We start from the raw sequence: 24,556 nt of genomic DNA on the forward strand, positions 1-24,556 counted from the left end.
TCACTGAATAACACGTAGTAGTATAGCATATCATATTCGGTTGAGTTATATACGTTTCAAAAGGCATATGGCGGACGTTTTATATATTTTTGCATCGAAAACTGATAAAATCTTTTAGTTATGAGTATCTTGTGACCGCTAGAGCGTATTTGTTAAAAATTAGATGATAAACGTTAGTTTTTAATGTGTAAATAAGTCTATTATACCTAGAGTCTTATAAATATTGATAGTATTTTCGTGCGTGGACGTTTTGATCCGTATTGTTGAAAAACGAAAAGTCTGTGATATAAACAATACATAGGTGATAGATTAATTTCCTGAACAATTTTGTATATATTGTAAAGTTGTTATAGAATTTTAGCGAAGGTAATATATTGCGAGAAGACTGAGTAACTGTGTGGAGGATTTGCGAGCTATGTCAGCTGTGAACCTATTGTCTTCTTTGAGGGAGAAACCGACCGATGAAAACCCGAATGATGGCTCGAACCCCGAAGGTAAGCCCAATATTTTACTAACTACCTGTCATTTTTCACCATACCTTCAATTACTCGTTTTGCTTGCGTCAATATGATGTTACTGCAGTTTGCAAAACATTGACCCTGATTTCTTTGGTTTTTGTGTAGTTTCGTTTATGTTTTGTTGATCTAATAGTCACCAGGAAGGTGCTCAACCTTCTTCTGTCATAACCTGCATGCATCTATTGCAAGTGATAAACAAAACTTGTATGTTTTTATGTAGGTCACAAGTAAAGCAGTATCTATGTTGTTGAATACTGTTATTGTGTTTGAACCACTTTAATTGCCCATCCTATTATGACATTACACCTTTAGAAATAAACAATACTATTTGGTAGAAACTTTAGTGCTATAACAAGTTAATCAGTGTACAAGATCTGACTTTGTAAACCAATAAGAGTAGCCTGGATATTGGTAATTAGCGTGATGAGTCCTGTGTATGTAATTAATGTTGACACAGTGCCTTGCACCTGCCTACTAGGTGTGTAACTGTGTATGCAAATCAATGGAACTGGGCACTTGAACAATCTTTATTATGCTATGAATAGGTTAGCTTTCAAAGTGGACGCACTTACTTAGATAGCAAAATATATACTGCATAGTTGGTTTTGTTATGTGTGAATAATAAGAACCTTCTTTATAATATGGGTTTTTAATTGATTACTAGTAAATAGTATTATTTGTAAAAAAAATATCATCAATAATACACTGACTCGTCACATTTAGGTTGGTATAAATCAATTAAATTGTCACAGCATTTTTTTTAAAATTTATGTTGGATGAAATCTGTCAAAGCTTAACATATAATCTAATATATCAATTTAAGTCATCAGTGTCCATCAGTCATATTTTCAATGATAGTCCCACTTAATAGGGGGACAGCAATAGGCTGTTTACCAGGCATGTTATCAGAAATATTCTAATATAGATAAAAAAGACCAAGGGTACTTTCCCTTACCTGGGAATCGAACCCAGGGCATCATGATCAGCAGTTGATTACACTACTGACTGTGCCGCAGAGGTAGTGACGTCTATCAGTACATGAGAATTATTGTGTGTAGTAAGCCGTTAGTTTTGGTTGAAAGACTGCTCAGTTGTATTTCTGGTATGTCATATTCCAATATAAATCAAGTGCTAATTGATACAAAACAACATTTGTTTCGTTATTTTCTTGTAAAAGATCTGTTGCAGCTCAGTTTTGAAATAAATGACTCGTTAAAGAATCGCTAAACTGAATTGAAGTATAGTGGAAGAGCAGTGATAAAAAATTTAAAAAACATGTGATATTATTTCACTTTTAAGTAGTATTAAAATTTACCAAAATACCCTCATTGTTGACATAAATTCCAATTCATTATCACAGAAAAGTTGATTGTTCACATGCAGGTCAGTGACCTCGTTCATCATAAAAATACTTGCACATTGATTCACTAAATATGATTTATGATATAACTTTTGACTTTCTAAAAAGTCTTGTGAAATATGTATGTGAGCTCCAAATATTGTTTTGGAGTATCATACAGTTACAAACTTAAACATAAATGGATTTCTATGCAGGAAAGTTTGGTATATTCTTTGACCTCTTTAAATCCCTGAAGACCTATTATTTAGGAATCTTTTACTGTAGTCTAACAACTTAGAGAGCCTTGCATGCAAGGTTTGCAGGTGGAATAGGTACACAAAATTCTAAATTTAGAACATAAGGAACCTGCGGGCTTATGCATCAGATGTTGACCTGTTTGACTATAGATAACTGGCAGGTAGAAACATATAATATGACAACAATGCATTTAGCTTATTGGATTTGATGCATATGAGGTTAAAAAAGACAGATTATTATCCACAGTGAAATTTTATTTATAAAGGCGGATTTAATGCCATTGGCATTTTCTGCCAGTCTGCTTTGGGGTGTTACAGAGATTAAATGAAGTAGGTGTTTAAAAAATATAAAGGAAGGAAATAACATTGTGTATTTTCTAATAGGGTATGATAAATTGCATTAACACCTGCTATCTCATATCATTAATCAGAAGTAATCATTTGTCATAAAACAAAAGGATTATATACATTCAGTGTCAAATATATTTGATTCTTCCCTATTGCCGTTATTGAGAATCAACCTAGTTTCTAACAGTCACAGTTACTAGTCATAGATACGACCGTGAGCCTATAAATCGTCGCCAAAATAATGCAATGAACCGTAAAATTACGTGCGATACGTAGTCCCACTCGCATAATACACAAGTGTGATGTTAGAAAGCTCTGATTGTAATTGTAGACTATTTATACTGCCACAAAGGTGAAGGAATTATTAGACCGTTGACACAATGTATTTATCATGCATTATAACTATGTGGTCAGCAACGCACGTAAACAAAGCGATTGCGCGCCGCGAGTTTCAGACATGCCATTTAAAAAATAACTCCCTTCTTTTTATTGTTGGCATTGAGTTTTTTTTTAATGTATCGATATTTGGTGAGTCTTTCGAGCGGCCGCTTGTTTTTGTAAGTGGCTGCCAACCTGCCAATATTAGTGATATTAACTAAAGATTACGTTAGACTTTTCTTTGACGTTGAACCACGAGGTTAATACATATTCAACATGATCGGGAGTAACGGTGCGTGGGCTGCAAACCTTTTTTTATCTAGAAAAAAGTTGATGCGTGTATTGGATGGCTGCTATTTATTGGACACAAAGTCCTAGTGGTTTGAAAAACATCGTCACCGACAGTACCAGTTGAAGATGGCTGTTGTTCGTTTGTCTATTCGATCCTTTCGAGCTAGGAAATTGTGATAGCGTAAAGGAGTCAATGCTCTCGTGTCTCATAAGTTTCATACCAAAACGTTGCCTGTAATCCATGGCGATAATAGTTTACAGTCTGGTCTGCACATCGTCGCGTGCCAAAATATTACAATTGCCAAATGTTTGCAAAACATATCTCTTAGAATGCTTGCATTCTTTATTGTCTATAAAAAACAGAGGTTTACGGACAATTTTGGTCGAACAGAAACTGTTGAAGTGATATATTATTAAATGCTATTGTAATTTGTTTGTAAATGTGATTTTATCATGGTGTTAATATGTTATTTACTTTCCTCGGTAAACAGATTTTACAAAAATAGAGGAAGGAACTTTTACGGAAAAACCGATTAATTTGTAAATGAGCGTAAAAATCGTATAACTCAAAGTTTATTTACAAAATAGTTTTTATGAATACACTAAGTTTTCGAATATCAATGCAAATACGAACTCCGTTATGTAAATAACAATTGGGTGCGTGATTCAGCGAGTAGCGTGTCACGAATACCAATTGTGTATTAAACTTGAAAAAACAAATTAAGGAAAAGTTCACTATCTTGCAATCATTTAAAATGCTAATCGTCAATCATGTGTCTGTATTTAGAACTGGCCAGTTTTAAACCACATTTTTTTTATGTAAACAAGATAGTCAGATCAGGTTTGTAACTATTTACTACATTTTCCCTCGGGAAATAAAAAGAGTTGTATAATTTTTTCACGCAGTATAAGATAAATCGTTACGAGAGGTAAGGATACTTTTTATGGTCGATCCGTAATGAAATGATTGCGTAACACGACCCTTTTGAGCCCTAAACATTTTGCATTCAGGGGGTAAAAATCCGCAGGGAACATCAAGGTCGACGTTGAAAACTCTGCCGTCCCCTAAGGCTACTGTACTGAATACAAAGACGGTTAATAAAAAAGCTCGTATGTAACGATGTGTTGACGCTGGTTTTAATGAACAACTTGTAGATTTTGTTATTGCAACTAAAAGGGAACAATATTTGTATTGTAAAGTTGAATTGATTCTACAATTATTGTTGTTCGCAAGTGTACATTATTAAAATGACTTTGCGATTTCATGTTTCGTATTGGTTTTGGACTACATATATATATAAATCTATATAAATCTATAAATCTTTTCATATTGAGGAATATGAAAAGATTTATGGCATTCATACATTAGTTAGCTGGTTTTGCAATCGATTTAAGAGTCATCATCAAGCATATAAGCAGCCAAACGTACAAACGTTTACATACGTCAATATTGCTACAGGTCTTCGTAAGCATACTATCTATTAAGGTATCAATCGATCAAGCATAACGGACAACTTGTAAGCGTTGCATGTAGTTTACTGTTGTCATCGATGCACGCAATCAAGAGAATCTGTATTGATCAAAATATTGCTAAAATATGATGCTTTTCTACACGTTGTCTTATTCAGGTTTTCAAGAGCTATGTCGCAGGGTACACTTACTGTGACACACTTTATATCTAGGGTGCAGAAAAAAATATTTTCTATAATTTCTGTCTTAAAGTACAGTCAAGATGTTTATTACTGTAGTAGTCATCGTTCCTAGGACAATACTAAATCTAGGTATGTGTGATAATAAATTGTTTCCGTGTCATCTGAACGTGGTAACCGCATTGCAGTCTCTCTGCAGGATACTCTGACGCTTGCACTATCAACGCTCGACTCGAGCCATACAATACTTATTGATATTGATGACACGTTCGTTGTACAAACTTTATTTTTATTTCGATATACGCCAAAATATATGAAACGCAAATGGGGAAACCATAACACTAAATTCACCAATTATGGAACATGAAAGAAATGAGTTCTATCAAAGAGAGCATGACTCTTAAATCTCTAGAATACGTGAAAATATGAATCGATTAAGTGTCTTGTATGTTTGTAAATGTGTCGTCGTAACAACTTCGTATTCGTAAATGATACAATGTGTTGACATTTCATTTGTTAAAACGTTTCCGTTCGAAGCAAAGTTCTAGAATAGGTTTTAGTGATTAAAGGGTGGGTAGTTTTGCATTACTCTAAAAATGGTTTGCGATCATTGGAACAATGCATCTATGAATATAAATGAATTGAGGGTAGTTGTAACTGCAGTCGCTTAACGGTCATCGATTCGGACCAGTCTTTGAGACGAGTCCGTGCGTTTCGTGTCGTCCGCGCTGATCTGTTAATCCCAGTGTTCCTTTGTTGGCCTTTGTTCTTTTTGATAAGTCAATTGCGTTATAGTCCTTCTACATTCGTAGGAAATACATGTCGGTATATCGCAGCAGGTTTGGCATACCCGCAACCGTCTCTCTGACGATTCCCTAGTTTTACGTGTGCTTAGAGTTAAGACTTTTGTGTTTTTATTTTTTTATATATTTACAATCGTTATTATAATATATTTTATCGTTAGGATTACGTAATAGTTAGGTTAAGTTAATTTGGACGCCATTTTGTTGACGCGTCACTAGTGTAGTTGATATGGTTAGTAAGGAGATCGTGCCGCCGGTTGGCGAAGTTGTAAAGAAAACTCGTCGTAGAAGACGTAGGGCTGGTAGTCGCGCTGCGAAAAGACGGGCGCGTAAGAACTCTGTATCTGCGGCCGCAGTCGCAAATATTTCGCCCGATAAGGTTAGCTCCCCAGCCAAGTGCGCGGTACATGCGTTTCTACTCCGGTATCAGAGCGCCATGAGGAAGATACCAACCCAACTGCCACCGAAGGTCCACGCTGGCCCACCTACGAAGAGGGTCAAACGTGTCTCTTGGCGTAAGTCACGTTTTCAATGTCATAAATTAATATATTTTTTACATAATTTTAGTTATCAGAGGATAACGCATGATTTCGTGATATGGAATAGAATTATATTTGTGATTCACGATAAGTGTTCAAATTGCATATGCGTCGTATTTAGGATTAGCGCGGCGTGGTCGGATGCGAACCTCCGCCCTCGTATGAAAGTGGCGGCAATCGAACCAATAACCGGTTGCATTATGTCTATTTGACTAATAGTTGGATACCGTTATAATTATCTCTGTATGAACATATTGCGATAATTTCAATACAATGTAGATGATTTTATGCACGGAAGATTGACAAGGAACATGTCGTAAATAACATCGTGTCAAACTATGATTAATGTGTTAAACTGACAGAAATTATGGGTTAATTGTGTGTCTGTTGTCAGTCAGTTCCGTTGTAAACAACAACAAAGGCGAGTTGTAGCTGAACAATACTTAATTTGCCTATACACTTATCTCTTTCAGCACTTTTAAAAATAAGTATAACCTTACTAATCCTGTATGTTGCCACGTGCCTTGGGGGACTTAACTAAATCAGAAATTACGGACACAATGCTTTTACCAATCGTAAACTAGTTGCGGGTTTCGCTATAGAAATACAGAAATACTCATGTCCACTTTTGTATATTATATTCTTAGAATGATTAACCAACCATTAAGAATGATTTTCCGTATGAATCATGCAGCAGATATCCGCACTAATATTTTGGCATTATTAGATAATCTCTAGTATACAAACAGTGCAAGTCACGCCGTTGCCAAAAGCCGGTTGTAATCGCTTACCCGGCTACTGGTTTTCGGCGCGTTAATCCGATTAAATTACATCAACCATTAACTTTTATTCACAGCTGAACATTACGCGGACATAAATGTTGTTTATGTGAATATCATAATTAGCCGGGTTTTAGTAAATTGTAATGGATTGTATCACGGAATGTGGTGCTCTTATTTTGATAAGCTTTTGCATGTTTCGGTGTTCATTGGTTTAATATATTTTAGATAAATATGTTAAATTCTATACTACTACGATTGGCATTTCAAGTTGTGGAATTTGTAATTTTCGTAGTAGGTATTTCGTTTTCGTCTATATTACCTACTAAATGTCTTCATATCCAAATAGTAACATGTAATTTTGCAAAACGAAATAAAATGTTTTTTTTTTTACAAAGTACGCGTCAATACGTCTTAAAGAGTGTCATAGTAACCTTGAAATGTCTACAAATACGTGTATTTGTGTCTCGTTCCCTGCATTAGTTAGATGATTGCACATGAAACACATATTTACGTGTAGTCAAATGTGCGGGTACTCGGCTAAAAATAGAATGTCGTCTATTTGGGTGACTGTGCGCTCTCGTTCGTTATCACTATCAGTTAACTCGAGTATCAACGTTTGATATCGTCGCGATTTTCAAGAGGAATGCAGAGGTGCAAGCCGATATTGCCATACTTATGCCCGGTTTCTGAGCCACATGTAGCGGTAGTTTATCTATTTAAACTGTCATGTTTATATGAGCTTAAACGCTATTGAAAAGATAAACTACCGCTAAATGTATCTCAGGTCTACAGGCAAAGTCTGTTATGTTCTTACTTTGTCCTTAGGGCTTTGGGCGTTTAAACCTTCTGAAATACCCCAGTCAACCCTCATCAAGCATTAGCGTGATGGCTTTTGCAATGAGTATCTCTAAACCGTCACAAAATAGTTAAACAGAAACGACAAGCCGGCTAGCTTTGCTCATGTCGTCCTTTTATGAAATTTTATAAGATTTTGTTACAAATTACTCCTGGCTAGAAGTATAAAGCGGTAGAAAATATTTCATATGGTATGATGTCTTATTTCTCACGTGTTTTTTGGATTTTTCTTTAAAAATAAATCAATCTAAAACATAACCTACAACTCCATATTTCCCGCCGACCGCAAGTAACTTCACTCGAGATAATTAGGCGCCCTCTTATTTTTGATATTGAAAAAAAGCATAAAAATATCTTTGATATTAAATAACATGTCATGCAAACAATTTTTTGGCCAATACCGTCGTATTTTCACGTAATTAAAGAATCAGCGTGAAGTTGTATTATTTATATATAACGTGGCTCGTTAGTTACTGTAACGGGCCGCAAAGCTAATTATTATATTTTTATTTAATAAAAGGGCAATAATTCTTGTTGTATATTCAGGTGGCTTAATATTTTTTTCAAGATTTTATTAGCCATTCATTAAATTAAAAGTCCATGAGATATTAAATATTAGTTTCGCATTGTCAGTGACAGATTCAAATCGACTATCTTTTTTCTAGACTTTGTACAGACTAATATATAATAGGACACGGGAAGTGACGCGAACACGCATTTTACCTTAAAATGCCTAACGTTTCGGCGGAGGTTGCATATTAAACATGCAACGCGAGAGTTTAAAAATTATGTTTGTACAGACTCTTCAAAAAACACTATTTTGTTGTCTCTAGGTTTTAGCTTTGTACTTCAGACTATTGACTAAGTATTACATATCAAAACTTGACTAAGCAGGTTCAGGTGGCAAGGAGTTCCAAAACAGAATAAAATCAGACTTTCAGACTGAAAGCATACATCAACATTCATAAGAGGTCATCGGTTCTGTTTCTGTTACAATTGTATTCCGATGACGACGGTTTCCGATTTGCATTGGTAAAAAAATGTCTGATTATTTAAATTAGTTGCTGTTATCGACACCAGCTTGTTAGTCGTTGACCTTACGCCTGGAATAATCGGATAGATTTTTAACGAATCTTATCAGTTTGGTACTATTGCCAAGTATTGCATTAGCATAACAATGTTAGTGTAAAGTGTATGTGACTTAGGTTCAAGGGGATTGAATTCGATTCGGGAACGATGCCGCAGAATATTTGAGTATGTTATTGGGACATGTCTTGTAGGGCCGTAGGTGTTAGGTAAATGCCAATAAACTAAAATCTGGGTAATACACCCAGATTTTAGTTTATTGGCATTTACCTGCCTGCTGCATGCTGTACATGTAGTACCTACCTACATCTCAACCTACCCTTCTTCAAAATTTGTAACTGTTAAATGACTTTATAAATTAATTTCTCATAGACACCTATGTTTTGTCTTCAGGCGACGATAACGGCGTGTCGAGCGGCGGGGGAGGAGGGGGCGACCCGGCCGTGTTGGCGATGGGGCCGGCCCGCAAGCCGCTCATGTACACCCGCGACGAACTCATGCGTCTGCGCAACTCGCCGCTCGTCAAACGGAACCTCGAGAACGCATTCGCGGGTTGCGAGGCTCTTGCGCTGTAAGTACCATACTGATTGTTTATAAGTGAGGGTAGTTATAAACTTTAGAGAGCAAATATTTATTACATAAACTTATGAACTATCTTTCAACCATTCTGTAATTGTGAAAAGTCTTGTTCTTTTCTAAACTATGATTATTTTGTTGCAGCGTGTTGAAGAGACGCTCTGATTCTCCCAACGAAGAAGACCGGGGTGCGAGAGGAGATGCACCCACCGAGAATCATAAGGTGAGCGTTAACTTCCAGCTTTTCTCGTTTTATTTAGACAATCGCCGCTTGTAAACACGAATATTTTTTGCGAAAAATAGATTTGAATGAAACTTATTGATGTGTTTGTATACGCAGGGCGTGTACGGGCGCGACCGTGACCGCGAGCGGCGCTCGGCGGACCCGCGCGAGCGCGTGCGCAAGGAGAGCGAGCCGAGCGGCGGCGGCATCGTGCTGTCGCCGCAGCGCCGCTCCTTCACGTCGGGCTGCGGCGCGCCGCCGCCGCACGCGCGCCGCGACGCGCCCGACGCCCCGCCTCCCGCCGCCGCGCCCGCCGCCCCGCACGCGCCGCACCAGCCGCACCAGCAGCATGCGCCCAAGACCGACCAAGGTAACATCGCGAACATTACTTGTAACATTATTGTAAAATATTATATTACTGGTAGACTTTTTGAGAGTCACCTGTGAATTATATATATTGTTCTTGTGTGTAAAAAAAACTGCAAGTAAGATGCCTATTGTATTATCTAATTTACAAATGAAGTGAAGAGATTAGTTACATACCTAAGTGTTAAATTAATCAAAGTTATTTATTTATTTATTTATTTAATGGAACAACAAACAGTTACATTAGTTGGTCTTACATCTAGTATTTATAAAGTACGATATAAACGATAATGTAACCCACAACGTTGTCCACGGGTTAGCGGAAAATATTAAATAACAATAAAAAATCGCTGGGGCTTGTGGAAAATATATAAAAAGTTATCTTTCACTTATAAATTATCAGAAATATAGTACCTTTGTAAATGCAAATTACTTTCTTTATGGCCACTCACAAAGTATCCTATGACAAATTAATTGGGTATTTAATAATGTATCAGTTCATTAATTAAGTGTTACCCTGTAATACTTCAAGTATATAACTGATAGGCCTAGAATAAACTGGCAGATTAAAGGTGATGGTTCGCTTGAAGATTGGCGGCCATTGTATAACTTTGCCTACATTTCAACCCTCTTATTCATAAAAATATATGAAGTTATGAAAGGCTTATAAAGTGTTTTGTTTCTTTCACTCCTTAGCGAGATGAAAAAGAGAAAACAAATTACAGTCGTTTTTTAACTAAAATAGGTTTATAGTGTGTTTATGAATAAAAGGGTAAGTGTTTAGTTTATTAACATTTCACAACTTACACTATTTAAAACGTAGGGTAGTCAGATATTTGCAAATTAATGATTAACTTAGCTCTAACACATAAGTGACTGTTTGTATTAATATTAGATATGCTTCCTGTGTTCTAAAACCTTACACAAAAAGCTCACCGTGCTGCTTATGTAACATTGGATTTTTCTGGAACTTGTGTGATCCAAGACAAACATGGACCCAGGAAGCTATTATGTTTTATTTGAAAGCAATTATGCAGTTCGTTGTTTTCTTAGATTATAGTAATTATCACGGTGCGTCTAAGCAGCAGTGTACTGAATAGTGACTATCAATTTGACGTACACTAGTTATCAACTGAGACACGTGATACGCATACTGGACTAGTTTACTATGTCTTTCTTAGATCTACACTTTATAATCTAACTTGAAATGTATAAAAATGTAAGTAATAAACTTTTACTAAAGTTACAACTATTTTGTTGAAGCCGGTCGCCGCATCGGTTCGGGTCGCATCATGGTCCGCGACACGCCGAACAACACGTGGGAGGAGGGCGAGTACCGCGGCTCGGAGCCCTACCGCCCGCCGCGGGAGCGCGAGCGAGACCACAACGACCGCGAGCGAGAGCATACCGAGCGGAGGACTAACAACAACGATAGGTAAAATACTACTACTATTGTACTAATATTAGGTACTTTTAATGCTAGGGTTCGAAATCATCCCTTTCTTATATTACTTCTTTTGTTTTTTTTATTTAGTATAGAAAAATATCTGCATGGCTAGAGGCCATTGGGTAGTTGACTGGATAAAATCATTATACTTGTACTCGTAAAACGTTCGTCTTAAATCAGGCTGTGTAATTTTTTTCGTTCATAATGTTGAAATTGTAATTATTACAGACTGAAACGTTTTATTAGACATTTGATGCCAACGAAAATATGTTGAATTAAAAAATCTTTGTAAACGCTGATAAATAATTCCTACATGTGCGCAGATTGAACAATGCTTTATGTCGAGAAAACTTAAAAAATGTTTACTGGTTTTTGGTAAAAGTCTTCATTGAAGATTAGGAATGATCATTTATATATTATTTTGTTGTTGTATTGTGTCAGGTTCGACCGGCGCTCGTTCAGCCGAGACTCCTACTCCTCTGACATCAAGAGGGAACGGGACGATCGATTCATCAACGAGAAGATGCGAGACAGGTACAACATCCATTCATATTATCACAGTTGCAGTACTAAAATAATAGATTTTCGTTATTCTTGTTAGCCAGATATAGTGTTCCGACGGTATATTTTATGGTACTTTTAACGAAGTGTAATTAAAATTATAAATTTGTTTGCAGAGAGGACAACCGTAGATCTGGTGGTCGCTTCTCTCAACGACGCCTTGAGAAAGAAGATGAACCCGAATGGTAAGATCTTAAACTTTATTTACCCCGTGTCGTCTAAGCCAATATAATTCCCTGAATTTCACTGCATTTAAACATTAATAATATTACTTAATAATTAGCTTTGTATTTCATGTTTTCATTCCTTATATCCTTCCTTACATCTTTAGATCAATAACTTATGCATGTTATTATTTGTAATTCAGGTTTAGTGGAGGGCCGACATCTCAGTTGGAGACTATCGAGCTGCGCGGTTTCGACGAGCCCACCAAGAAGAATGGCAATGCGAACAATAAAGAGACTGAGGTACGACACACTATTTATAAATTCAACAATACAAGTATAAGAGCCAGTTCCATCACTTAATTTTTATATCATTATCGGATGAAAATAGACAGTTTTTTTCAAATTGCTGTCACTTTATTTAGCAGACACAAGGCACATTGGTTATTTATCTGACACTTATAAAGTGCAAATGAACTGTGTGTGAGAATTAATTATATCTACAATATTTATTTACTAAAACTAATAAAAATCTGTATTATCCAGTTGAGATATTGTGATAATACTATCTCCCTAACTGGATTGTGTTTGTGCTACAAGCTTAAGCTTAGCTTACAAAAGATAAGACGTGTATCAGTTAATAGGGGGCTTGGTAAAGATTATTTATTAATGATGACCGTTTTGTATGATCAAAATACCTCCTTATTTACCTAAACATAAATATACTAAACAATATGTAAATACCTATCTGCCCACGACTATGTCCACTTGAAGATTTTCCCGGCTAAAAATTCAATGTAATGTAATGCAATTTGATACATGTACAACCCAATACGAGTTGAACATGTAAAAAAATGCATCAAAATTTGTTCAGTAGTTTTTGCGTAAAAAAATTACAAACGTACATAATATATATCCTTACAAATTTTCACATTTATAATTTTATAGTAGGTACGATGTATAGTTTATGGAATAACATGGTATCTATTTGTTGTATAGAAGTGGAACAACGGCGGGTCGCGGTCGCCGGCCAGCGAGCGGTGGCGCGAGACATCCTCGCCCATCGCACAGAACAACGACTCGAACAACAGCAATGTGAGTATACCATAATGTCACTCATTCATGACTAGCTGACCCGCGCAACTTCGCTTGCGTCACATAAGAACGAATGGGTAATTAACGAATTTCCCCAGTTTTTGTAACATTTTTCACTGGGACTCTGCTCCTATTGGTCGTAGCGTGATGATATATAGCCTATAGCCTTCCTTGATAAATGGACTATCTAACACTGAAATAATTTTTCAAATCGGACCCGTAGTTCCTAAGATTAGCGCGTTCAAACAAACAAATTCTTCAGCTTTATAATATTAGTATAGCTTAGTATAGATATGTTGGAATAGAAACTTCAATAGTTGGCTGAAGTCGTAGAGTGTCTGAATAAGACCACCATACTGGGATCACTACAAACGTGTAACCTGTGTCATACTCAAAAGTATCATAGGAATTTGACAGCAATTTGCCAGTTCCATAAGACATGCGAAACGTCTGATAAAAAATACATTTGACGCAGTTCAGACGTTTGTAGGCCACTTATATTAAATTCTAGATGTAGTAGTGGGGTCATGAATTAGGTTGGGGACAAGAAATTAAGGGTAAATAACAATCTTTTCTTAGTGTTAGCGGACTGCAGATGCCAGTCAGTCAGTCCTATCTAAGGAAATCAGTGGACAAAATAATAATGTCTTAATATATTTTTGAGCTCAATACTATAGCTTTTATTAAGCAACGATATTGTGACAAACTATACGCATCGCATATTTAAAACTTGCTTTTAAACTGATTTGTTTATCATTTTGCCCCCCATTGCCTTTGAGACTACAACGTGGTCTGCTGTCTGTATTGTCCTTCTTTTAACAATTCCGTTTTTTTGTAGAATTGCATGCAGTTAAATTTCTTTCATCTCAATTCGTGCATTAACAAAGTCTGAATGGATGAAGATATAATCATTGCTATTTTGTATTGTAAAGGAAGAGGGGTTAAAACCGGTTTCATTGTATTAATACGACGCGAGTTCAATTATGTCCATGTATTGAAAACCACTTATTATTGTATGCAGTTGCAAAACTTGTAATACCGTCGCCGCTTATTATTTTGACCGACCTCAAAAAGGAGAAGTTTTTTGTTTCTGTGAGGATTTGTATGTTCATTAATTGCTCTGCCACCTATGGACGAATTTCAAAATTCTTTTTTTATTTTTTGTAAATCAACTCCCATACTAAAAATTGCTCTTGTGTCGCGGGGACTTTTACAAACATACAAACAACGTACACTAAGTACAACCAGACGCGAAATACTAGTGGATCGCACAAAAAATTGTTCCGTGTGGGAATCGAACCCACGACCTCGAAACCACAGCGCTACGGAGGCAGTCAAATTTAACCTTGTATTAACGTTGTTCTTGTTTGTCTAAGGATAAGGATTCGGGAGTGGAGTCGAAGAGCGAGGAGGCGACGCAGAACAATGAGCAGCCGGAGTTCAACCTGGACGAGTTCCTCAAGTTCGACTCTATACCCGACGTGCTCACTGTACGTACACCTTCATAGTAAAAACACATTACAGCCTTTATTGTCCCACTTCTAGTCACAAGAATGGTGTATATATATCCGAGGGTTTCCTTCACAGTTGAAGCAAGATGTTTATTGCTTTTAGCTCGTAATCTAATTTGATGTATAAGCACTATCGAGTAGGTAAATTACACACACATTGATGTTTACGCGAGTTCTTATGAAAGGAATAATATAACATTCAGCTGTATAAACACATAACTTGAAAATGTCATTTGTATGTTGCCCTAGGTTTGACCGCTTGACTACTTGTTGATAAAGCGTAATGTTGCCGGATAAGTTATTATAACACGACTTGTACTAAATGTGATATATTGTGACAGAACGGCGGGGGCGAGTCGGAGGGCGGGAGCAGGTTCAGCCGCTGGTTCCGTCGCGAGAGTCCCACCAACGACGCCAAGCACTACGAGCGACTGTTGCACAACATGGTGGACGGTGAGAACATTATTATTTACTTTGATTTGTATTACACTACTGTTTATCTTATTGATCTCCTAGAAGAGAGGATAACACATTCTGAGTCCTGTACGGCCACGTTAGTTACATTTTATTTTACAAAGAGTTTTAAATTGAATCTAATACATTAATATGTTAGGTGATACTGTAGTGGCTCGGCTGTAGCCTAATAAGTAGGTCACAAATACCTGCATCAAGTGACAAGTTCACTCTCTTAGAAAACTGTACAAAATCGAAATATGTTGTTCTCGTTCCTTTAATAAATATGTGTTATTTTCCTGTGCAGAGTTGGACAACAGTCGGTCGGAGGCCAGTCCTGGCGCGGGCGGGGCGGGCGGTGCGGGCGGCGAGGCGCACGTGTTCGCGCCCATCTCTCCCGCGGCGCGCGCGCCCTTCGCGCCGCACCCCACGTCGCTGTTCGACCTGCTGCTGCGGGCCAACGCCAACACGCATGACAACAGACCCGGTACATATAATAATAACATTATGTCCTAGTGTATATAGACCTAAGTTTGCAGATCGCGCTTGCGAGTTTAACGAAGTCATAAATGGGCCCCTTCCGCTCGCGGTGGAATCTAGGCCCGTTCCGCTCGCGGTGGAAACTGGGCGCGGTGGAAAATCCCTATAAGAGACGTTTGTAGGGTATCTGCTAATATGCACGTCTTTGTATTAAAAAATTAAAAGCCTTCGAAAACTCTAGTTGATCCAAAACTACTTTTACGCTGAAATGCGCCCAAGTTTTATAAGCTACGTGACTTTTTTTTTTACCGCATTTATTATATGGGACTGCAAACGCAATTTTGCCATCAATATTTCGCTCCTGAAAATAGTTTAATATTATATTTAAAAACTATCTATACACTCAACAACACAGATTTGTTATTTGTTATTGTATAATAACCGGTGTATGTAATTTGCAGCAGAAGTGAACCACGTGGGCGGCGGCAAGGTGCACAGCCTGGAGGAGCTGGAGGCTCGCCTGCGCCCGCAGCACTCGCACGCGCCACACCACAACGTACCTGATCATGATCTCACCGCCTTCAAACGTCTTGTAAGCATACACACACACTACATACTACACACTAATGACGATTTTATTGGTAAATAGTCCTACTCCAGGGCAATAGCTTTCGGGTTAAGGGGTTAGGATATGACTTTGAGTCCATCACGCTGACCAATTGGTTAAAAAACGTCTTGCAAGATTTCGTCATCATGAGATAAGAATTTTATTACTCAGCCATTCCAATTTATCACTTCTTCAAAACTAACTTTGAGTTTAACTTTTATACCGTATCAAACAAAACTTGTAGTTTTTAATAGATATCTCTCCTAATGTTATTTATTGTTTGTGTATGATCAGTTGGCGCAAGTGTCTGGCGGGCACGCAGTGGCGGCGGCGGCCGAGCCTCCGCCGCGACATCCTCAGCCGCAACCGCAGCCTATGAGCTTGCTGCAGGTATACACTCACACTTATAACTCTGGCTCCTTTAATCTTTAGTATTGTACAATTTTTATATTTTTGTCTTTATTGTTATTGTCTATATTGATAGTATCAGTTTGGAAGCAAACTTTCACCCAACAACATGAAATAAGATTTTAGTTTTGAGTAATTAAACAGTTGCTCTAGTACCAGTTCAATGTCAAACTATTTTTTAAAAGCTCTTTATTCAACTTCTTTTGAAATGGAATTATTTATGAAAGCATTTTTCTAACGAATTTATTATTCTTCAAGTGCTAAAAGAGTACTCATTTATTTTTTGTTTGTAGATGTTGAACAAAAGCATGGAGCAGCAACAGAAGGCTCAGCAACAACAGCAACAACAACAGCAACAGCAGCAGCAACAACAACAGCAACAACAGCCGCACATACCGCAGGAGCTCCTTTACAAGCTCTTGCAAGTGCAGGTAGGCACTTTCGTTCCCATTTTATTTGATAACAGCATTTAGTTTGACTTGAAGATGGGTCGTGGCTTGAAATGTGCCGATAAACAACTTGAAATGGCTGTAGTGGAAAGCAAACAGATTACGCAGCACTTGGTCAACAGTAACTTATCTATGATCCTCGCTATCGTGCCTAACGCTTCTTAGCAATCGGCCAACGATGACAATTCCAATGACGATTTTGCGCGTGATGACTGACCATTTATTCGTCTCACTGCTGGCTAAGCCTTAATGAGGTTCAGTTTATCCGGTTTAGAGGGTATAAAGTGTATGTGTTTGATTGCAGCAACACCAACAGCAACAACAGCAGGCGCAGGCGCAGGTGGGCGGCGGTGAAGTGGGGGGCATGGCGCCTCCCGACCGCGACCTGCTACAGCGTCCTGAAGCGCAGGCCATCGTGCGTGGTACGTGCTGCATCTATTTACTATCTATCGACCTAATCAGCCCGTTTCTACCCACTGTTGAGTACAGGCCTCCCCTTCAGTACGCCACTTGATACGGTCATGCACTTGTCTCACCCATCCATTAATTATTAATCTTGTGTTTCTGTACGGTGCGTGTCAAAACCTCTAACGTTGGTGTACTTAATATACTTTCACTACTTTCTTTACTTGAAATTTTAAAGTGTTGCTTATATTATTATCTTTATAATATCAAGTGACTGCACCATTACCTACTATTTTAAAACTCCCTATGGTCCTTTTCATTGTCGAAGTAAATAGTGTAATAATGTATCAATTTTTTAAGATATGAATTGCAATGTATATTGTGTGCAGGTCTTAAAACGGGTGAGATAACGGTGCAGCACCTGATGCAGCAGCTAAGCAACCCTGGCCTGCAGAGCCGTCATCGCGAAGTTCTGCTCACCATACTGCGGCTACATCAACACCAGAGACAGGTAACTCACTAATTTTTATTTCATTTGCTTCTGAAATTTGGTCTTATTACTAAATTGGTCGTGTATTTTCTGTTAAGAGCCAATGTTCTATCGTATATTAAAATAATTTGAGGCTTAAGTATGAGGTGTCGACAATTTTACGTACATTATGTAAAGTTTATTACCCACTGGCTAATGTGATGACTGATGCCAACAGCATATAATATTCATATCGGCGACTTGATGTTGGAAATAGAACATCAAGTCGTCCACAGTCGACGTTTTTTGTGTGTAGACTTCATTATCACATACACATGAAAATTATTTCTTTAAGTTAAAAGACAACTAAAAATAATGGAAACTGTGTTTTGAGCTCCTAGACTATTAATCTTTACAACCAACTTCTCCATATTCTCATCTATGATCGTCAGTAGCGCAAGGTTATAATCTCAAATGATGTGTAAATATTTCGTTTCAGATGGGCGAGTCCCCGCTGCCAGGCGGAGTAGGCGCGGCACATCTAGTCGTACCACCACATCACCAGCCGCTTAGACTGTCGCCTCTGCCGCATCAAGGTAACGAATACCATCTACACGGCTACTACTATACCATTCTCTTTAGGCCAGCTCCACATGTTGGTCCCAACGCTCGCCCCAACGTTGGGGCCAATGCCATTTTCTAGATCCACACGTTGGTTGGACGAATAGCGTTGGGGCTAATATTCGGGCCAACGTGTGGAGCCGGCGTTAAACGCAATAGTGTCATTACTAATGGTGTTTTAAATAAATTAAATCTTAGATCTCCTTTCTACGTCGAAAACTTATAACTATTTCTAAAATAAAATTAAAAAACGAAATGTAAAAGTTTCGCTTACATAACCTAGGTTTGCAGATCGTTTAGTATTTTTACTAATGCATTACATAATTTATTGAACACATTTAACCACAACAGCCCCGTCTAAAGACAAACGTGGCCTTAGAATTTACTTTTAGTCGTTTTTATTCCACCACGTTTTTCTCGCACTACCCACATTGTACCTCATACTCATAAAACATTTGTCGATACGGACGCAGCATTCTGTGTGTCGCCTATAATGGCCACCAGTCCTAACACGCTAGCCGTGCATCATCCAGGTACGTATCTAATAAAGGTCCATTGCACTCATACTTCACTGGGATTTATATTTCGCTAGATTATAAAGCACGAAAAATATAAGCAATATAGTAATTTTTACTCTGAAATTATCGGTAAATTATTAAGGCCTAATCAATTACACATTTGGGAGGAGACCTTTGCCCAGCAGTGGGACAGTAATGGGTTAAAAAATATATCGATAACGGATCCACTGTCCAATATATAAGGTAACCAAATTGGTAGTGAAACCAGTCTTATTTTAATTAAATGTATAGATTTATCATATTAGAAAAATACGCTAATTATTTTAGAGTAATACGCTTATCATCAATCTGTCATTCGCTTGAATAGTGAGTAGTGAGTAGTGGGAATGACCGGTATGGAGGGTACCGCGTCGTCAATGTTCATTGATTGGCTTGACGTTGCAGGCGTGCCCGCCCGCATCCCGTCCCCGCGCGAACTAGCCGCGCACACGCAGTCCATCATGCAGAACGCGCTCATCAAGAAGAAGCTGGAGGAGCAGCGCGAGAACTACCGCCGCCGCCAGGAGATGCAGCAGCCCAAGCAGTCCACGCCCATATCCTTCACGCCCACTTCGGTGAGAACACTCACATCATTGCCAATTCTATAACTTAATCTGTTTGAATCGGGATCTACTAAGACAGGTTTTTCAGCTGTCCGGGAGAGCAGCAGCGGAAATCACCCTAAGCTGCAATTATTCTTCTAATTAAGAAAATTTTAATGGTATAACATTAACATTCTTATCGATTATTTTACCAATATATACAATTAATGTGTTTTTTTCATGCTTGCATTACTGTTGCCACATAGTGTGATACAATTTATAAGGACTCGCTCGTCACCAGTATTTAGAAATTTCTTGCGTAAAGGAATGAACGATGATAATTATCTTGATTTGCTTCTTTTCACACTTATTTCATTTTGTAGGTATTACGTAAGATGACAGCAGAGAAAGAGTCTGATACGCCTAGTCCAAAGCAGCAGCAGTGGGCGCAGCCGCCCAAGGTACCGCAGGGCAGGCCCATAGTAAAAGTATGTACACCAACATCTGTTTTTATTGTACTTGTCATAGGTATTTAAAGTATTTTTCTCGTTTAGTATGATGTAGAAATTATTATATTTATTGTGCCTGCAAAAAGAAATACAAAACCATGTTTGTTACATGTTTGTATTGTGTATGTTACCAGGGTAACCAGAGCGGCACAGCGCCCATCATCGGCTACGCAAACAATCCCTCAGATTATCAGCAACATTATCTTAACCAACAACAGGTAATATGACATGGGATATTATATAATATTACTTATCATCTTACCCAATTATCTCAAAATATTTTACATAAAAACCTTCTTCAAGAGACACTGACACTGCTGACAGACACAACTGACTTTGTTTAATAATTCTGTAGTGATAGTGATTTGTAAATTGCTTAACGTGTTAAATGTTTGTTTTATAGCAAATGCTCGGCGGAGTTCGTCCCTTCCCACATCCTCAACAAAGACAGCAAGTACCTAATTCGGTAAGACATACGTTTTCATACGGTACATAGGTACATACGTTTTCATAACATTTCTGTAAGAGTTTCGAAAGTAGATTAAATATTGAAACGTTAGGGTTAAAGGTGCTCAGTTGACGCGTAATCTTACACCGATTTATATTTGCAGTACAACAACATGAACAACATGGCGCGCGGCATGGCCGGCGGCACCACCTCCCTGCACAAGCTGCTCATCCAGTCGCACCAGCGGAGTCTCAACGGTAAGGTTCGGGCGCAGTAGTGGCGCGGGTGTGGGAGGGTGTGGGAGGGTGTGGCGAGGTACTGACTCAACCCTGTTGCAGACATGGGCGCGGGCGGCGGCAGCGGCGGCGGCGACAACCAGCTGGCGCGGTGGTTCTCGCCCGAGCTGCTGGCGCGCGCGTCGGCCGGCAAGCTGCCGTCCGTGCACGTGCCCAACGCGCTGTCGCTGGAGGACCTGGAGCGCCACCACCAGCCCTCGGCGCCCGTGCACAACTGAGCCGCTGGCGGCCGGTGGGTGCGAGCGGTGACTCCAAATTCCCCGTGCGCAGCGATAGTTCGTCGGTAGTCGCTTGGCGGTGTTAGCGTCCTATATTTTATTGTTCTCGGATCTTGTCGGTCGACGCCCCGAGCGGTCGAGCGGCGACGCCCGGCGCTCGTCGAGCCGAGCGTCGGAAGTTTACAGATATATGAATTTTGTTACGAACCGCTCGTTTGTTTAAATCGAACCCACGTTTCCTGTAATAGCAATAATATGAAATTGTCGACTCCAACTAGGATAACATAGTATTAATCTAACCTCTATATAGAAACTGAAACTTAACGAGTCGCGAGTGACTCTGTAATGTTTGAGAGTAGGGCGATAATGTGACGACAAATCTATCGTGTAAGTACGATTCCTTTGTGCAAAATTAGTCCTATTTTATTCGACTTTTAGATCTAAATATATTTATTTTCGGTCTCGTCAAATTGTCAATATTTTTATTTATTTCGAACATTAAAAAGACAGATGCTTACACGTAACTTTTAATTCGATGTATACATAACATAGAGACGTAAGATTTACAAACAGATATAATCTTAAATACATCGAAATAAATTGGTAACTGACAAGTACGGATGTTGTATAAAGTATATAAGAAATAGTTAATGTATATCGTAACAACTGATTCTGTCTGTAGTTTACTAAATTTATCGAGACGTCCGCGACTTGTAACTGAAAAGCAATCTCAAAAAGATAGGAAATATTTCTGTGTCCAAATGATGTTAATGTACAAACAATATTGTGAACTAAAATGGACAGGAATTATTGACAAATGAGAGGTCGTAGCTGATAGAGGGTAAACTATTTTGATGTATTAATTTTTGTAGACTGTTTTGAATTAAGAATAGTCATTATTTTGTCCCCCTGTCAGCTCCCTTGTGACGTACCGTTGACTGCAAAACATTGGAGCTATCTCCTGGTACCATGACAAACATGGACTTGTGCGCTCAACTCAAGAATAACTCGGCTAATTGAAATGTCTCGTAATTTGATCGGGCTTTCTTGATTTCGGCGCCACGTTTGGTCTGTTGAGATTGTGTGAGCGAGTGTGACTGGTTGAGAGAACATGTTCGAGTGCTTGTGTGTGTGAATGTGTGAATATCAATGTCTACGGTTGTGTTTGTAAGCATTTTTGTTACTACGTCGTTTACGTGAGGAGAAGGATTTTCGTTGATAAAATAAATAGAAGTAATTGTCATATTTCCCATTGTCTACTCACAGAGATAGGGGAATAGACCAGGCGACCGTTTTAGTTCCGAATCGAGATTTCATTTTGTAATACGATTTTGGAATTTGGCACAAGTGTAAAAAAAACTCGTGAACATTTGTGTTGTAAATTCCCCGAATATATTTTTTTATGAATTTTACGATTCGCGCGCGATTTTAGCGATTGTTTATTTCATCATTGAGACCTGAGCTAGTTGCATGTCAATTATAATTTCGGATAGAGTGCAGTAGGAGCGTATACAGATTTAATGAAATAACGTAACATCCGATCTGCCAGAGTGGTTCCCTGTGTACGCCCTTACAACAAATGTAGAGTATTACCGTCCAGAAAGCGTGTGTCAATATATTTGTTCGAAACTCAAGCAATTATACTTCATACATAACGCCTATGCCTTTTAATTCGATAAATAACCCAATTTAGGTAGACCAGCCATGTTTGTTCAGAAAGGACAAAAAAATAAAACGAGTTTACAGATATTATTAAAAGAATACATTAGAACTTTTATTTATGTATATTCTGTCTGTTATCTTTTAAATATTATAGTTAAAGGTAGTTCGTCCAACTGAACGGATCACACTGGTCGGATAGCGCAGGTTTCAAGCATTTTGATGACATTTTGAGACGGATTTGAAGGTATAATACTCTAATCATGAATTGATTTTTATTTGTGAGAAGTCGGGTCTCGAGCGGTGCATGAGATGCACTGCTCGAAATGCCGAAGGTACAGAGTTGTGGTTTAGTGGCGAAATTTCAGTTTAACGGGATTGTGAGCCGCGCGAACAGCGCCGCCGACGCTTACTTGTAACAACACGAGAATGTCTGTAAGCTTTAAATTATTGATTAAAGAAAAAAAATTGAAAGTTCCTTCGTCGTTTTATTGCTCCCATAGTTTAGCTATCATGACATCACTCATTCACGTGTTCATACAAATTATAACTGACGCAGATGCACTTTCCTAAGCTGTTATGGCAACCGCATCAAAACATACTTGTTATAATAAGCAACTATGCAATAACGTTGTTCACGTCTGTCGTATTATTCTTGTTGATAGTCTTGCTAGGCTGCAGATATCGATTTAACACTGTAGGTACCTAAATGTGGAACGTTCTTATTTCATCCAGTCTTCCAAATGATCCACTACCTTGTATTCTTTATAATGTTTATCATTCAAGTACAGGAAGAACTCTACATAATTAAAAGAAGTTTTGTGTGGTGACTTTTACAGCTATTTTTGTTTTTTTTTTAGGAACGATTAATTTCAATAGTCTTATTTGCGGGGCTTCTTATTTATCCATGGTATTTCTAAATGTGTTAATCAACACTGTTAACACCTCAATCTAAGTGTATATGAGTTATATTTAGTGGCAGGCATTTTATGTAGCAGGAAAGTAACTTGCATAATATATTATAATCTACCTATTTTTGAAATATTGTGTGCTTACCATAGTTGATTGATATAGTTATTCGTGATAAATGACTCACCACCGTGGCTTGTTTCACTGCTTATGTACCCAGTGTTGGATAAACTATCCGATATACAGCAATTGATGTGTAAAAATGTAGGTATATTTTCCACATGATAAAGCTAACCAATGAGTACTTCTTCCTTAGAGGTGGTAAAACCGGCTAATGTTGTGAGAAGAATCATAGGGGAATTCGTGATGCGCATGTTTGAATTAAAATAAACATTTTGTTTTAATATATTTTATTTGCTGTAATATATTTGCAGTCATTATTAGAACATGGTGAAAAACAGCAACGTGATGAAGGCTTTGATTTTTAACAAGCGATTATTAATTGTTTATACAAGCTTATCTTGTGATTAGCAAACGCAGTTATCACTACATTATGGTGTATTTTCGACGGCTCAAAACTATTACGTTTCACTTACAAATTGTTTTATAAACTCTGATAGGATACCTACAAAGTTACATTGTAAAATAATCTTTGACACTTGATAACACAATCATAAACGATGTGTAAGCAGCACGACTGTGCGAGAACGTCCAAACGCTAAAATAGAAACAGGATAC

General features: G+C 38.0%; 1 protein-coding gene across 5 annotated transcripts; it reads left to right on the plus strand.

The window, feature by feature from the left end:
• The first annotated feature begins 40 nt into the window (after positions 1-40).
• On the plus strand, positions 41-23,387 carry LOC142981402 (eukaryotic translation initiation factor 4E transporter-like). Of its 5 annotated transcripts, none has more exons than XM_076127301.1 (24): positions 41-494; positions 9,239-9,416; positions 9,566-9,644; positions 9,762-10,014; positions 11,274-11,445; positions 11,899-11,991; positions 12,135-12,203; positions 12,386-12,485; positions 13,182-13,277; positions 14,654-14,767; positions 15,130-15,241; positions 15,549-15,728; positions 16,183-16,313; positions 16,623-16,718; positions 17,030-17,167; positions 17,490-17,607; positions 17,980-18,101; positions 18,559-18,655; positions 19,643-19,812; positions 20,163-20,267; positions 20,423-20,506; positions 20,692-20,754; positions 20,900-20,993; positions 21,075-23,387. In XM_076127301.1, exons 1-24 carry the CDS (start codon positions 416-418, stop codon positions 21,248-21,250), a joined length of 2,919 nt encoding a protein of 972 aa, XP_075983416.1. In that variant the 5' UTR covers positions 41-415; the 3' UTR covers positions 21,251-23,387. The 5 variants fall into 5 exon arrangements, with proteins under 5 accessions (XP_075983416.1, XP_075983412.1, XP_075983415.1 ...); XM_076127297.1 differs by lacking the exon at positions 41-494 and adding an exon at positions 5,446-6,098; XM_076127300.1 differs by lacking the exon at positions 41-494 and adding an exon at positions 5,446-6,098 and having other exon boundaries at positions 19,679-19,812.
• Positions 23,388-24,556: the final 1,169 nt, after the last annotated feature.

Source organism: Anticarsia gemmatalis, chromosome 20 (genome assembly GCF_050436995.1).
Source record: "Anticarsia gemmatalis isolate Benzon Research Colony breed Stoneville strain chromosome 20, ilAntGemm2 primary, whole genome shotgun sequence".
Taxonomy (NCBI): domain Eukaryota; kingdom Metazoa; phylum Arthropoda; class Insecta; order Lepidoptera; family Erebidae; genus Anticarsia; species Anticarsia gemmatalis.